The 9,938-nt window shown below is 42.9% G+C and overlaps 1 protein-coding gene across 2 annotated transcripts; it reads left to right on the forward strand.

Moving 5' to 3' along the window:
• Positions 1–578: 578 nt before the first annotated feature.
• nr2f1a (nuclear receptor subfamily 2, group F, member 1a) lies at positions 579–9,116 on the forward strand. 2 transcript variants are annotated; one of them, XM_005722358.1, is made up of 3 exons: positions 579–1,914; positions 3,376–3,903; positions 7,883–9,116. In XM_005722358.1, exons 1-3 carry the CDS (start codon positions 1,485–1,487, stop codon positions 8,155–8,157), a joined length of 1,233 nt encoding a protein of 410 aa, XP_005722415.1. In that variant the 5' UTR covers positions 579–1,484; the 3' UTR covers positions 8,158–9,116. The 2 variants fall into 2 exon arrangements, with proteins under 2 accessions (XP_005722415.1, XP_005722416.1); XM_005722359.1 differs by having other exon boundaries at positions 3,379–3,903.
• The last annotated feature ends 822 nt before the right edge of the window (positions 9,117–9,938 follow it).

Consider the following 9,938-nt stretch of genomic DNA (forward strand, 5'->3'; position numbering starts at 1 on the left):
TAGCAGCGCGGGGCGAGCTCAATGTAAATTGTGCCTGTCAGAGCCCCCCCCCCAGCCCCTCCAGTCGTCGATGGCAACACTGCAAAAAATGTCCGTCCTCAGACCTCAGTCATTCGGTGCTGGAACCGAAGCGGGAGACTGAATCTTCCATCCAGGGGGTGAGATGCTTCTACTTGTTCCTAATGCCAATCGATCCATCACTGTAAAATTCATAACATCGACTATTAATTACTAAACCGATCTCCCGCACGGTTGTCTTGATGTCAACATATCGACTCTTAAAATAACCCCCAAAACGACTCAAAATGCGATCGGAAACAAGGGGGATTCTATAAACTACAGTTATTTGTCTTTTTCTGCATTTTCAGAAAACAAAAATAACATTGGAACATTTGAACAGGAGACCCGGTGACTTATTTGGATGGACACTTTTTGCAGTGAATGAACGGAGGGGGACTCTAACCAATAGAGAGAAAGAGAGGGCTTGGCTATAACCTTAGCCTCCCATTTTCTCTCTCCCTCCCTCCCCCCTCCCTCCCCCCTTCTCCTCCTCTCCTCCTCCTCTATGCAGGGCTCTGGCCAGTCAGTCGCCTTTGATTATCAGTCTCCAGCAGCCCCTCTCTTGGCTCCTTGACATGAGCACCATATAAGGCGCAGCGATCTCCATAGAAACGTGTCAGTTTCAATAGTAGTGTCAAAGTTCACTATATACAGACATTCGCGCAGATCCCCCGTTTCGGAAACATTGCTCTGCTGGTCCTCCCGTTTAAGCGCATTCATTTTTTGGGTCTCTCCTTCTTCTTGCATATTCTATCAGTTGTTGGTGTTTTTCCTCTTCTTTTTTTATCTTTTCTCTTCGTATCTCCATTCCTCCTGCTGGAGAGAGGTGAAACTATACATGGGCACTTCATTCGGCGAAACGGTTTTCTTTCGCTGCCTGGCGAGATGATGAGGTTTATTTAAGACTATAGATGTAAAAATCCAGCTCTTCAGTTTTTCCTCCCCTCCTATACGACGAAGACGGGAGTGTAAAGGAGCACGGGGAAGAAAAGAAAAAGGAATTTATCTCCGCAGCACTTTGGATCGCGTGTCTTTCCAGCAAAAGCTTCTTTTTTTTCTCCACTCGTTCCTGCGTCCATGTGAATCGCTCCTGCCTTCCCTTTGTGGCTATTTTATATCAAACTGCAATTTGTTACGTCTGGACTCGGGTTTTCCTACAAGATTAGGGATTCCTGAATGGCTGACTGCAATTTACCTTGGAACTGGCCTCCCGATACTTGCATATCCTGATCGGGTGCCTATTCAATCGCACTCCTGAATTTTGAATGTATTGATCGCGTTGTACTCTCCTTCTCACACCATATGAGATTGCGTGCTCCGATTTGACTTTGCACTGCCCCGTCTTTTGAGATCTCATTTTTCTCTTCTACGCTTCATAAACATCGGCGATCATTTCGCTTTATAGCACTTTCCGGGGCCGAGATATGGCAATGGTAGTTAGCGTTTGGCGAGATCCGCAGGAAGACGTGGCCGGACCTCCGAGCGGCCCCAACCCAGCAGCGCAGCCGGCAAGGGAGCAGCAGCAGGCGGCATCGGCGGCGCCGCACACTCCGCAGACCCCCAGCCAGCCGGGACCCCCGTCCACGCCGGGAACGGCCGGGGACAAGGGGAGTCAAAATTCTGGACAGAGTCAGCAGCATATTGAATGTGTGGTTTGCGGAGACAAATCGAGCGGCAAACACTATGGCCAATTCACCTGCGAGGGATGCAAAAGTTTCTTCAAGAGGAGTGTACGGAGGAACTTAACATACTCATGTCGTGCCAATAGGAACTGTCCCATTGACCAGCACCACCGAAATCAGTGCCAATACTGTCGGCTGAAGAAGTGTTTAAAAGTGGGGATGCGGCGGGAAGGTGAATATATATATAATTTTTTTTAAGCAAACTCATGATTACGCATCATCCTAGTAGCAGAATAACAGAGCTGCCATGTTGCATTAAGGTCACAGGCTATGTGGCTGGGCATACTGCAGTCTCCATCCATGTTTGAGAGGGATGTTTGCATGAATGGTTAGTCTGAGAGAGGGGTTAAAAAAAAAAGGCCAGTGCAGCCACAGCAGCTATGCTTGTGAATGCAGGTCGCCTGAACAAAGCGACTCGTCCAGCTGACCCTCTTTATTTTGTGTTTTTCTTTGCAGGCTAAACTGAGTTCTTTGCGAGCAAAGGCGTAAAGTCGAGCAAGCCCATTTTATGTATAGCTTTTAGACCAGAGGACCGATTTCTATGTGTGTATGTGTGTGTGCCTGTTATGTTTGTCTCTGTATGTGTGCGTGTGTGTGTACAGTGAGTGTGTACAGTATGTGTATGTGTGTGTCTGTGTACAGTGTGCAAGGCTAATAGTCCCTACCATCAAGTATCTGCAGCTTACTAATTTATAATTGTACAGTAGGATTTGTAGCCCGAGTTTCCGTGAATGTGAGGCGAACACAGTACAAACCCACGTCTCTCTGGCTCCTTATGCTGACTAGACAGCTCAAACACACTAAATAATGTCGCTGAAGTTGTTCGTGGCTCCTTGTTTAGCTTGGTGCATTACAGGCCTTATAACTTTGCTCTCTATGTCAGGTGTTTGATTCCAATTTATGTAGACATCCCTCCGTTTAAGCCTATTATTTGCAGTACACACTACGAGCCCATGCATAATGTACACCGACTTGCATTAATTTTTTATTTATTTTTTAATATTAAACAATTGCCGGATTCCTTTTAATCCTAGCTGAGCGCTTGATGTGGGCAAAACGTGCAAATGTGCCTGCATTTAGCAGTAATTATCAATCGTATTTCGAACACGTTTGGCCGCTTTTAAAAATTATTTTCCAAAACACGACCCCACGTAACAACAGTGCAAAAGTGCCATGCAATTACGCCTCAAAACATCAAAGGGAGCAAAATTGTCAAATCTACTTTTAGATAAGAAATATACATGTGTGTGTGCGCGTGTGTGTGTGTGTGTGTGTGTGTGTGTGTGTGTGTGCTGTGTGTAAAAGGGAATATATTTTTCATTTGCATTCAACCTCATATACTTTGCATCCCTAAATACAAATGCAGTGTGAGGAACGAGGGACATAGCATATCTGTTCTGATAGAATAATTTTCTGTGAAATATTACAGTCTTACGATCAGGGCACAGTAGTCAATATGTTTTGAAAAGCGTGCTGAATTTTTTATTTCAGTGCATGCCTTTTTTTCTTTTTTCTTTTTCTTTCACTGAGAAGAAGCACACAAGCTGCAGCTTGCATCATGGTTGTACTACTCATGAACAATCTTTATCAGTTCTGGATGCACATTTCCTCTTTTTTTCTTTCTTTTTGTCAGCGGTTCAGCGAGGACGAATGCCTCCAACCCAGCCCAACCCAGGCCAGTACGCACTGACGAACGGGGACCCTCTGAATGGCCATTGCTATCTGTCCGGATACATCTCGTTATTGCTGCGGGCCGAGCCTTACCCGACGTCCCGGTACGGGAGCCAGTGCATGCAGCCCAACAATATCATGGGTATCGAGAACATCTGCGAGCTGGCGGCTCGATTGCTCTTCAGCGCCGTGGAGTGGGCGAGAAACATCCCTTTCTTTCCCGACCTCCAGATCACCGACCAGGTGTCCCTTCTCAGGCTGACGTGGAGCGAGTTGTTTGTGCTTAACGCAGCCCAGTGTTCCATGCCTCTGCATGTTGCCCCTCTGCTTGCCGCGGCGGGCCTCCACGCCTCCCCGATGTCTGCGGACCGCGTCGTGGCTTTCATGGATCACATCCGGATCTTCCAGGAGCAAGTGGAGAAGCTTAAGACCCTGCACGTAGACTCGGCAGAGTATAGCTGCCTCAAAGCCATCGTGCTTTTTACATCAGGTGAGTGTCCCACATGTCACACAAAAACATGCCTAAAATCAAATGAGGCCTAGTTCCAGTAATGTCAGTGGGTGCATGCTCCTTAAAGCGAAGTGCTGTGACATCAATAATATGGCTGTCAGGTTTAGGCTGGTCACAAATCTGAGATTACGAGATGTTTGTGTTGCCGATGAAAGCTATTTTGTCAACAGCTTGCTACATATCCACTTACATGCAATTCCATGTCAGCTGTAGCCGCAGTATAAGACGTGTAAACAAATCCAGATTGAGTAAGCGCATCAAGTTTTTCAAGTGCATCACTCACTCCCAGTGCTTTTTTTAAAAAGGAGATAATTAACATTCTCATGTGTAAATATTTTATAATTGTTGAGTTTAAAGTTTTCTGAACATGTCTGAGCCGAGGCTGAAATTGTTCGCCTCCATAAATTTTGGAACAGGTGTCAAATAATTGAGCGTAAAGATTAAATAGTCTATCACCGGGTGATATATGACAGCTGATGCACTTATGAGTGTCGGTGCGTGCTTTTATCCTTGCTTTTCGTGTGCAAACACATGTCTTGGAGTTGGAGGGGGGGGGGGGTTGCAGGAAATAATCCTTAGCAGATTGAGAACAAAAAAGCTGATGAAAGTTGACTAGTAGGCTGTGTCAGTGGATCGCTTCTGTAGGACCTAGAGTAGCCCTGCTGCTTAGACTGTTTGTTGATTGCTTAGAGCCGATCTATTAATTTTCTTAGTTATTAATGGTTTGTTTCATTGCACAGCTTTGAAAAAGTAATCAGCTTTTCTTTTTTTTCTCTTTAAAAAAAAACTTGCGTAGGTCATTGTTTAATTGACGGCCGACTGGGGCGAGGTTATAAAGGTCCTTATTTATGCTCGATGCACAATTTGGATGCTATTTTGGAGTTAGCTGTGTAGGCTTGCTGGCGGTAGGCCTGTTATGTCAGGGGAGTCTGTTGATTATGGGAAGGAAAAGGAAAGTCTAAACTCGCTTGCAGGCCTCAAAGTACTTTGTGAACTTACCTCAAAGTTTTGACCTCATTTTCTCACGCTTGGCCCGTCCCAAAATTCTGCATTTAAGTTACATATTATCTATAATTGCGCATGCTCATAATAAAATATTCAGTTTTGCTGTGCTTTTCAGATTTGGCTTTATATTAAAATAATTGGCACATTCATTATCCCTAGAAAGCGGCATAACATTTTAATGTGAAAGGGGTTACACTTGTCTTTCAGTGTGTTTCAGTGATAATTAGGCCTATTTATTATTAAATTATCTTCGCTGAGAGAGCTAAAACTTCACACGTATATTACCTTTACTGTTTCCATATTAAATTATATTATGGCTGTATTCTGTTCTTTTATATTTAATTACATTACTTTATTATTTTATTATCATATATTACTTTCAATTATTTTTTTTATTATGTTTTCACAAAATTTTCGCACATCATATTAAAATATCTCACAGTGTGTATTATGAGGATTTAAATTATCCCAAAAAGTTCAGTGCTCACTAAAGTTAAACAAAAGGAGCACAGAGTTTGTATTCCAGCTACGAAACCGCCGTCAACTTTTACTTTTCCTCTTTGGTGAAAACATTACCACATAGGTTTTCCTACACTTGGAGAACTTAGTAATTGTTTATATTTTTAGTTTCAGAAGTCATAATAACTACTTCAGTTTGGGGCTTTGACAGTTTGGTTAATTTGATACGCCAAGTTTTTTGTGGCCCACTGGGAAGTAAATATATGTTTAAGACAAACAATACGTATTTGGTCTCTGTTACCGTTTTAGGTAATATCACAGCCTTTTAGATTCGCTTTGCTCAATATTAGCCCACACATCCTGTAATGTAGCTTTGTGCAGTGACATAGCTGACTATATCCTTTTAGTGCACAGCGTTTCAGTAATTCACCCCAGATTACCCAGAGAAACTCCATACACACATTAACATCCTCCATGTTTTCTAACAGATCATTTAGTTAGTTTGATAGGCTACAACTGGTGTCGGCCATAGAAAGTCATGTGGCACTTTGCCAAGATCAGCGTGGATTGTTTGCCTTTAATAACGCCCGACTTGTCAGTATTTGATGCATAAATAATAGTGGTCAGGCTAAACTATTCCGTAAGAGTTCAGGATCATTGTCTTGCATTAACTCCTTATCCACATGTGCACACTGTGGTGTGTGTGTGTGCCTTTGCTAACTCAGTGAAATAGTCGTTTGTGTATCTGGAAGCTATCTTTTCCTGTGTCCCACTCTATTGAGGTTATGGGGTGCAGTGCTGCAGACAGGGCCTTATGGGGAGCTATGGGGTGTCTTTGACCGGCTTTCTCTCCACGCATACGTTCATATGAAACATATTTTCCGCAATGCTTTGAACACCTTATATGGCTGCATTGCAAAATTCATGCCAAGCACTGGATTTTACTAGATATTTCCTAATGTAATTAACTTCAGCCGCATTGATTGCTGTAGATTTTAAAAGGGACACTCAGCGTTAATCCAAGGGGATTTGCATACATGGTGCTTTGACCGGCCGGACAAGGGTCACAGTAAATCACCCCGAGATCTCAGCGTTGGCCTCGGGTTCATAAGGTTATTGTGTCTGGCCATAGTGAATTATAACACTGAGAAATTCAGAATAGGCTTAAAAGTGTCTTCCAGCGCTAAATATATAGTGCTTAAAACTAAAGCTCTCATTCTTTAGTAGTTTCCACAAAAGCACGGCTTTCTACGAGATCTTTTAAGGACAACCTAGCCTTCATGTGGGATATATATGAGAGCGGTTACGCTGTTTGCGTTTACAGACGTTTATAAGCAGCGCAATACGCATGCCCGGATTGTGAAAAAATCAGATTTTTTAACAAGCGATTAAAACGTATAAGACACTAATAAGACTGATTCAAGCCTTATTTGCCTTTGTCTGTACTGAAGCGTGGCTGCATATCCCACCAGTTACCACCTAACACGTCTCGCCTACGTTGTGCACAGACTCATTTTCTGACATTTTATGTCGCTTCTGTGTGACTATTGACTTCACCTCCTCTAATAAATTTGATTGCTTTTAGGGCCCTGTCCTATAGGCTCCATCGAAAAACAGGCCAAGAGTGGTCTATGGAGAGAAGAGCGGCGAAATCACTTAGCAGCTTACTACAGAGTAATTAGGTCACATTACATCTAGTGTAATTTCAGATTCATCAGTGCCGTTTATGTTTCCATATACTTGAATCCCCAGAGCCCAGACATTAAGAGCAGGGGCCTTTAGCCCTGTAGCCAACCCTTCGTCTTTTGCCATGTTGCCCGCCACTTCTTACTCTATATGTCTGCAATAGGTTTAATGACATTTAGAAATATATTCCGGTTGACTGGTTCAAAGAAAGGTAGCGACATCGTCCTCCGAATTGTGCATCCCCTACTGCAGCAGCAAGTCCCCTGTTTGTTCTCTGGGCTATAACAGTCCCACTCGCTCAGTGTGATGTAGCATGTTTGGGCAGCATGTTTGTTCATTCCACATTGTCAATAACACATAATGGCGGGTGTTGAATGATAACCAGAGCGCTTTTGCGGGACATGAATTAGGTATGGTAAGGTGTGCACTTGCCAAAGCCCACTTGGGGTAAAAAGTAACCATGTGCCTTTGTGTTCAGTACTCTGTGGAGAAAATGTCAGCGAATATATCGGCAATATAAATTGATTTGTGCGCCTTTAAAAATAATTTGTAAAAGAAAATGTAGGCCTACGTGGGTTTGAGAACACTCTTTCTTTCGCCTGTGTGTTTCTCTCCAAGCTTGGCGGCCTGACATAGTTTGGAATATAATTTTAATCATAGATTTTCAGTTATTTTTTGACTTTGTTGCTCGATATCAGATTCAGGCACTTTTTTCCACAACGTTTTTTAGCCCGGGGCTAAAAAATAAGGACTCTAACCACAGTGTATTGTGTGCTTGTGTGTGTGTGCGTGTGTGTGTCTTTCTCAGACGCTTGCGGCCTGTCGGACGCTGCTCACATCGAGAGTCTACAGGAGAAATCCCAGTGCGCCCTGGAGGAGTATGTGAGGAGCCAGTACCCGAACCAGCCCAGCCGCTTTGGGAAGCTGCTGCTGCGGCTGCCCTCTCTGCGCACCGTCTCCTCTTCGGTAATCGAGCAGCTGTTCTTCGTGCGTTTGGTAGGTAAAACTCCTATTGAAACCCTCATCAGGGATATGCTATTATCCGGGAGCAGCTTCAACTGGCCTTACATGTCCATCCAATGATCCTTATATGAAAGTGGAAAAAAAGAAAGGAAAAAAGGACCAAAATTCAGCACCCCTCACCCCATCCTCCTTCAAGAAGACTATATATAGGACCTTTTCTGAGAAACTTGGAAGACATTACTTTTTTTCTGTCTTCTGGGACTGTGATGGAATACATTATGTACAGAAAAATATTGGAACTGGACTTTACACCTGTGTAAATCCACTCTCATCTTCAAGAACAAAACTCTTCATTTTGTAAAATACTAGTCTTTATTTTACTTTTTTGTAAAAAATACAAATAAAATGAAAAACATCATATGCGCAGTAAGAAAAAAGAATCAAGACTTAGCGGGAAAATAATGTTTCCAAGCAATTATAAGAATTGTCCTGTGTCTATGTACCTCTCTGTTTTGTATTATTTCTGGTTCTAAACCAGGGTTTCTGTGATTCTATACTAATAATTTTTTGATATAACCTTTTTGCTTCTTATAATGAGTGCGATATATGTTGTCGAAGCTATGTTCTCCAAGAATTAAAATTGAAGTGAGAATTTAAAAACAGAAAAATAAAGAAATTTAGACAAGTAAGAAACAGTCTAATCGCTATGACAATATCACCACTGATGGTTGAACTTTTTCCCAATTGATACGATGGACCTGCAACAGCAGCAAACTGACCTCCAGGACATTTTTACTGACATTTTTACTCCAGGACGTCTGGGGCGCCTTTACCCGGACCATAAGTGCGTGTGGAGTCGATCATCAGTCACAGAGGAGAGACATGAAAATCAAAAGCACTTTTAATATATCATTTCAAATACATTTTGTTTGTTTCGTCTTGAAAATTTTCATTGTTTCTTGAATTTTATTGGTTGTTGCCTTCAATTTGCTTACTCCATGATGCAGCTTTTTGCAGAAGGGTCGGTTGATGAAGTTGTGTGATGGTGACTGTACTATTAAAAAAGAAATAGGCAACGATGTCTCCTTCTCAAGCGTTTTCCTACAAGCAAATGTCAAGATGCTGTGGCTTATTTTATACCATCTGGGGGAATATGTTATCTCTGTGCGCTACTAGATTGTATAAGAGAAAAAACCCGCAAGATATCCCTTCATTTACTGAGTCAGAAACAAAATACTTTTCTCCTCTATTTTGTCTGACAGTGAAAACGAGATGATGCACGAATTTAGTGTGGTAATTACACAAAAGGACGCATGCCTTACATTTTTAGCAGACCCACTGACATAACTGGCAGTGCGGATGCAACGGAAGGGAGACTATACGTGCGGAACTACAGCCGTGAGCTCTCTGCTAGCCTGAGAGCGCATTAATGTTTAATATTTTTCCCAGACAGCAAGGGAAGCCTGCGCACCACACAGAGCCACCTCTGTCCTTCCTCCCGTGGCTTAATCAAGGTGATTCTCCACAAACCAAACAATATTCCCCATCTACCCCGTTCTTAAAAACCCTGCCTTGATAGTGCTTGCCTCAATATTGATGTGGGCGTCATTTGGCAAAAGGGTTAGGCCCCGCTGCAAAGCTGCTGTGATATGCGTGATCAATCTGGAAAATGTATTTTACAGCATGTAAGCCAGTCGATAGGAACACCGAGTGTGATGCATTGTGTGGGAATAGAGAGGAGAAAGGAGGGAGGGAGGAAGAGAAAGAAAGAGAGAGGGGGGTAGAGAGACTATTGGAGCCAGTGCTGAGACAAACGAGAGAAGAAACGCGTCAGGAAGAAGTCAAGTGTATATCTGTGTGTGTGTGTGTGTGTGTGTGTGTGTGTGTGTGTGTGTGTGTGT

This window comes from Pundamilia nyererei, unplaced genomic scaffold (genome assembly GCF_000239375.1).
Source record: "Pundamilia nyererei isolate P.nyererei 1_Seehausen unplaced genomic scaffold, PunNye1.0 scaffold00006, whole genome shotgun sequence".
Lineage (NCBI taxonomy): Eukaryota > Metazoa > Chordata > Actinopteri > Cichliformes > Cichlidae > Pundamilia > Pundamilia nyererei.

What these genes read in the sequence shown, in the direction of transcription:
- nr2f1a (XM_005722358.1), top strand. Translation starts at nt 1,485, where the DNA reads ATGGCAATGGTAGTTAGCGTTTGGCGAGATCCGCAGGAAGACGTGGCC. An exon ending in AGTGGGGATGCGGCGGGAAG is followed by an intron (nt 1,915 to 3,375) that starts GTGAATATATAT and finishes TCTTTTTGTCAG; the next exon opens with CGGTTCAGCGAGGACGAATG. An exon ending in CATCGTGCTTTTTACATCAG is followed by an intron (nt 3,904 to 7,882) that starts GTGAGTGTCCCA and finishes TGTCTTTCTCAG; the next exon opens with ACGCTTGCGGCCTGTCGGAC.